The sequence below is a fragment of the Pteropus alecto genome, unplaced genomic scaffold (assembly GCF_000325575.1).
Source record: "Pteropus alecto unplaced genomic scaffold, ASM32557v1 scaffold395, whole genome shotgun sequence".
Taxonomy (NCBI): Eukaryota; Metazoa; Chordata; class Mammalia; order Chiroptera; family Pteropodidae; genus Pteropus; species Pteropus alecto.
The window spans coordinates 1,299,689-1,302,718 of record NW_006438643.1 but is presented as its reverse complement, the minus strand read 5'-3'; the positions used below and the strand labels follow the sequence as shown (position 1 = coordinate 1,302,718).

The following is a 3,030-nucleotide window of genomic DNA, read 5'->3' as shown; positions in this document are numbered from 1 at the left end:
CACTTTGGTATCTATGAGGATGATCCATTCCAAACATTAGCCTAAGGATTGTTGGCAGTAGGTCTAGTTTGTTTGGTGGATTGAGTTTTTAATGTATCTATTCATAAAAATTACCATCATCAGAACAAAAATAAATAAATATTTATTAATGTTAAGTTTATCATAAGACATATGACTTAATTATCAAACAAATGAGGAGGATACTACAATAATTCCATTTTACCACTTAAGAACCAATAATTAATGTAACACACCACTTTCATACAGTTAGTGTGTGACAGACAAAATCATCCAATATTTTAACCCCTAAAATATACTTCCTTGCTGAAATTAAAGTGAATAGTACATATATTTCAAGCCAAGGTAATTATCCAAGACTCCAAAGGTCAAGGAAACATGTTTTCATTTCTCACATTGAATTTTAACTTATCTTTTTGTGAATATGTGGCCTTCTCGTTAGAATATTCCTATTGTTATTCTAATGTTACCTGAATCATATTTTACCCTTTTTAAAATTATTAACAGTTCCATATTATTTGTACAAACCTGGGTTTCTGTTCAAGTCTGTCTCTTGCTCTGAGAACTTGAGAAATTAACTTTGCCTCACTGACTTATATACAGATTCCTCACATACAAAATATAGTATTGTTACCTGTATTTCTATATAAATAACCTTGTAGTAGTATTGTGATGGATAAATACAGCATCGAGTAGAAATTTGATAGCAAAATACCTAAAGTATAGTAGAAAAATACCTACTTTGAATTTTTAAAACTGTGGATTTGAAATCCAAATATTTTGAAGATAAATCAAAATAGTGTTTATTTAGTCTAGTACTACTAGGCACAAATTAATTGTATTTTCTCTGTCTTCTTCCTCCTTCCCCCAAATGAAAATGATATAGAAGAGTGTATTCACAGTTTTCTTTTTTTCTGGTACAGAAGTGTGTGTGTGTGTGTGTGCATTAATGTGTATTAATATGTATATATGTACTATAGAGACACAGATGAAAAAACTAACTCTCTAAAGATTGCAGACATTCAAATAAATTTAAAGTTTATTTACTTTATTTTATTTTTAGTGTAAATACAGTCAGATTTCACATTCCCATGACATCGTGCTAGTCCTTAAAGAGGAGAGATGGTAAAAAATATTTTCTTGGTATGGAGGCATTAAAGTAGAGTCTGAAGACAAGTTCATAGATAATTATTTTAGGTGCAATTACAGCCTTTTTCATATAAGATTACATGTAAATTTCCTGTTTGTCTATATTCTTCTTTTTTTGTGTGTCCTGGGTATGAAAGTTTTCAATTCTATAGTCCCTCAATGATGTCTCTGTTGATAATCAGAATGTTCATTGATGATTTGGGCCTAAAATCCTCAATACATAGAAAGTAGTATTATTTTTTAAGTTATCCATGTGGTCTCAGGTGGATTAATTTAATGTCGGCTATTACTTGTTTGAACTCAGTGTTATCAATTTATTTGATAAAAATATACTATGTGTCTATTCCATACAGTAGACTTTGTGAGATATCAATCAGGAAATATCTGATTTTAGAACTCACATTCTATCTTAAGAAATAGTTGCAGATATAAATAACTAGAATATGGTGGCCTCATGCTATTGGTCCAACTATAAGCTGACTGCAATAAGAGTGTTTCTATTTCAGCAGAATTTCTACTGTCTATAAAAAAGCTGAGTGACGCATGACTCCAACTTGCCAGCTCTGGACAGAAAATGTCCATCTGAGTTAAAACTTACAGTATATTTCTCTTTTCTCAGAGTTATCTTTTGTATCCTTAAGAATAAGCTAAAATGCATGACAAAAATAAAATAAAATCCATAATGATAAGATGGCTAGAAGAATTGAGAATATAATTAATTTAAAGTATTTTTTCAAATTTTTAAGTGATTTAGGAAAATGCACTGGAAACATTGGTAGATATTATCCTTTTAAGTGTGTTCGAGGATATTTTATGGAATTTATTATATCTCATTGAACCAGATTTTTAAACTGTGTGTGTGTTTCATTCAGAAATATCCAGGATTTAACATTATTCTTTATTTTAACAGCATGTGCTAATAGAGGAGAAGAGCAAAATCACTCGATCTTGAATCTGTTTGGTCTTCACCCCATAAATGATAGGGTTGAGCATAGGAGGCACTACCACGTAGAGGTTGGCCACTAGAATGTGTATGTGGTGAGGGATGGTCTTACCCCCAAAGCGATGCGCAAAAAACGAAAAGAATGCTGGGGCATAGAACATAAGTATGATGCAAATGTGGGAACCACATGTGTTAAAGGCCTTGCATCTGGCAGCCCAAGAAGGTATCTGAAACACTGTGAGAAGGATCATCGTGTAGGACATAATGATGAACACTACATCCAGTCCTGTAGAGAGTAGGGCCACAGTCAGGCCGTAAATGATGTTGACATTGATACTGTCACATGCCAACCTGGCAATGCCCATGTGCTCACAGTAGGAATGGGCAATGATGTTTCTCCCACAATATGTAAGTCGGTATACCAAGAAAATGAATGGAAAGCATATGATAAAGCTCCTGACCACAGCTGCTATGCCAATCTTTCCAATGACAGAGGAGGTTAGAATTGTGGTATATCTCAGTGGGTAACAGATGGCCACGTAGCGGTCAAATGCCATGGCCAGGAGAATAGCAGATTCTGCTACAAAGATGAAATGTATGAAGAACATCTGGGATACACAGCTAGCAAAGGATATATTCATGGAATGGGACCAGAAGATGGCCAGCATCTTGGGGGCTGTGGTCGTGGAGAGCAAGACATCTGCAAAGGCCAGCATGGAAAGGAAGAAATACATGGGCTCATGGAGACTGCTCTCAGTCACAATCAGGAAGATCAAGAAGATATTGCCTACGACGGCCACAATGTACATAGAACAGATAGGGATGGAGATCCAGGTGTGCAAATCTTCCAATCCTGGGATTCCGATCAAGACATACCACATCTCCTGGGGATTGGTGTGATTGTAAAAGGACGGAGACAT

At 34.7% G+C, this 3,030-nt stretch overlaps 1 protein-coding gene across 1 annotated transcript; it reads right to left on the bottom strand.

The window, feature by feature from the left end:
* Positions 1-2,070: 2,070 nt before the first annotated feature.
* On the bottom strand, positions 2,071-3,030 carry LOC102877909 (olfactory receptor 52Z1). The gene has a single exon (XM_006915700.3). It carries the CDS (start codon positions 3,028-3,030, stop codon positions 2,071-2,073), a length of 960 nt encoding a protein of 319 aa, XP_006915762.3.

Excerpts from the sequence above, each read along its gene's own strand:
- LOC102877909 (XM_006915700.3), bottom strand. The coding sequence starts at position 3,030 with ATGTCTCCGTCCTTTTACAATCACACCAATCCCCAGGAGATGTGGTAT.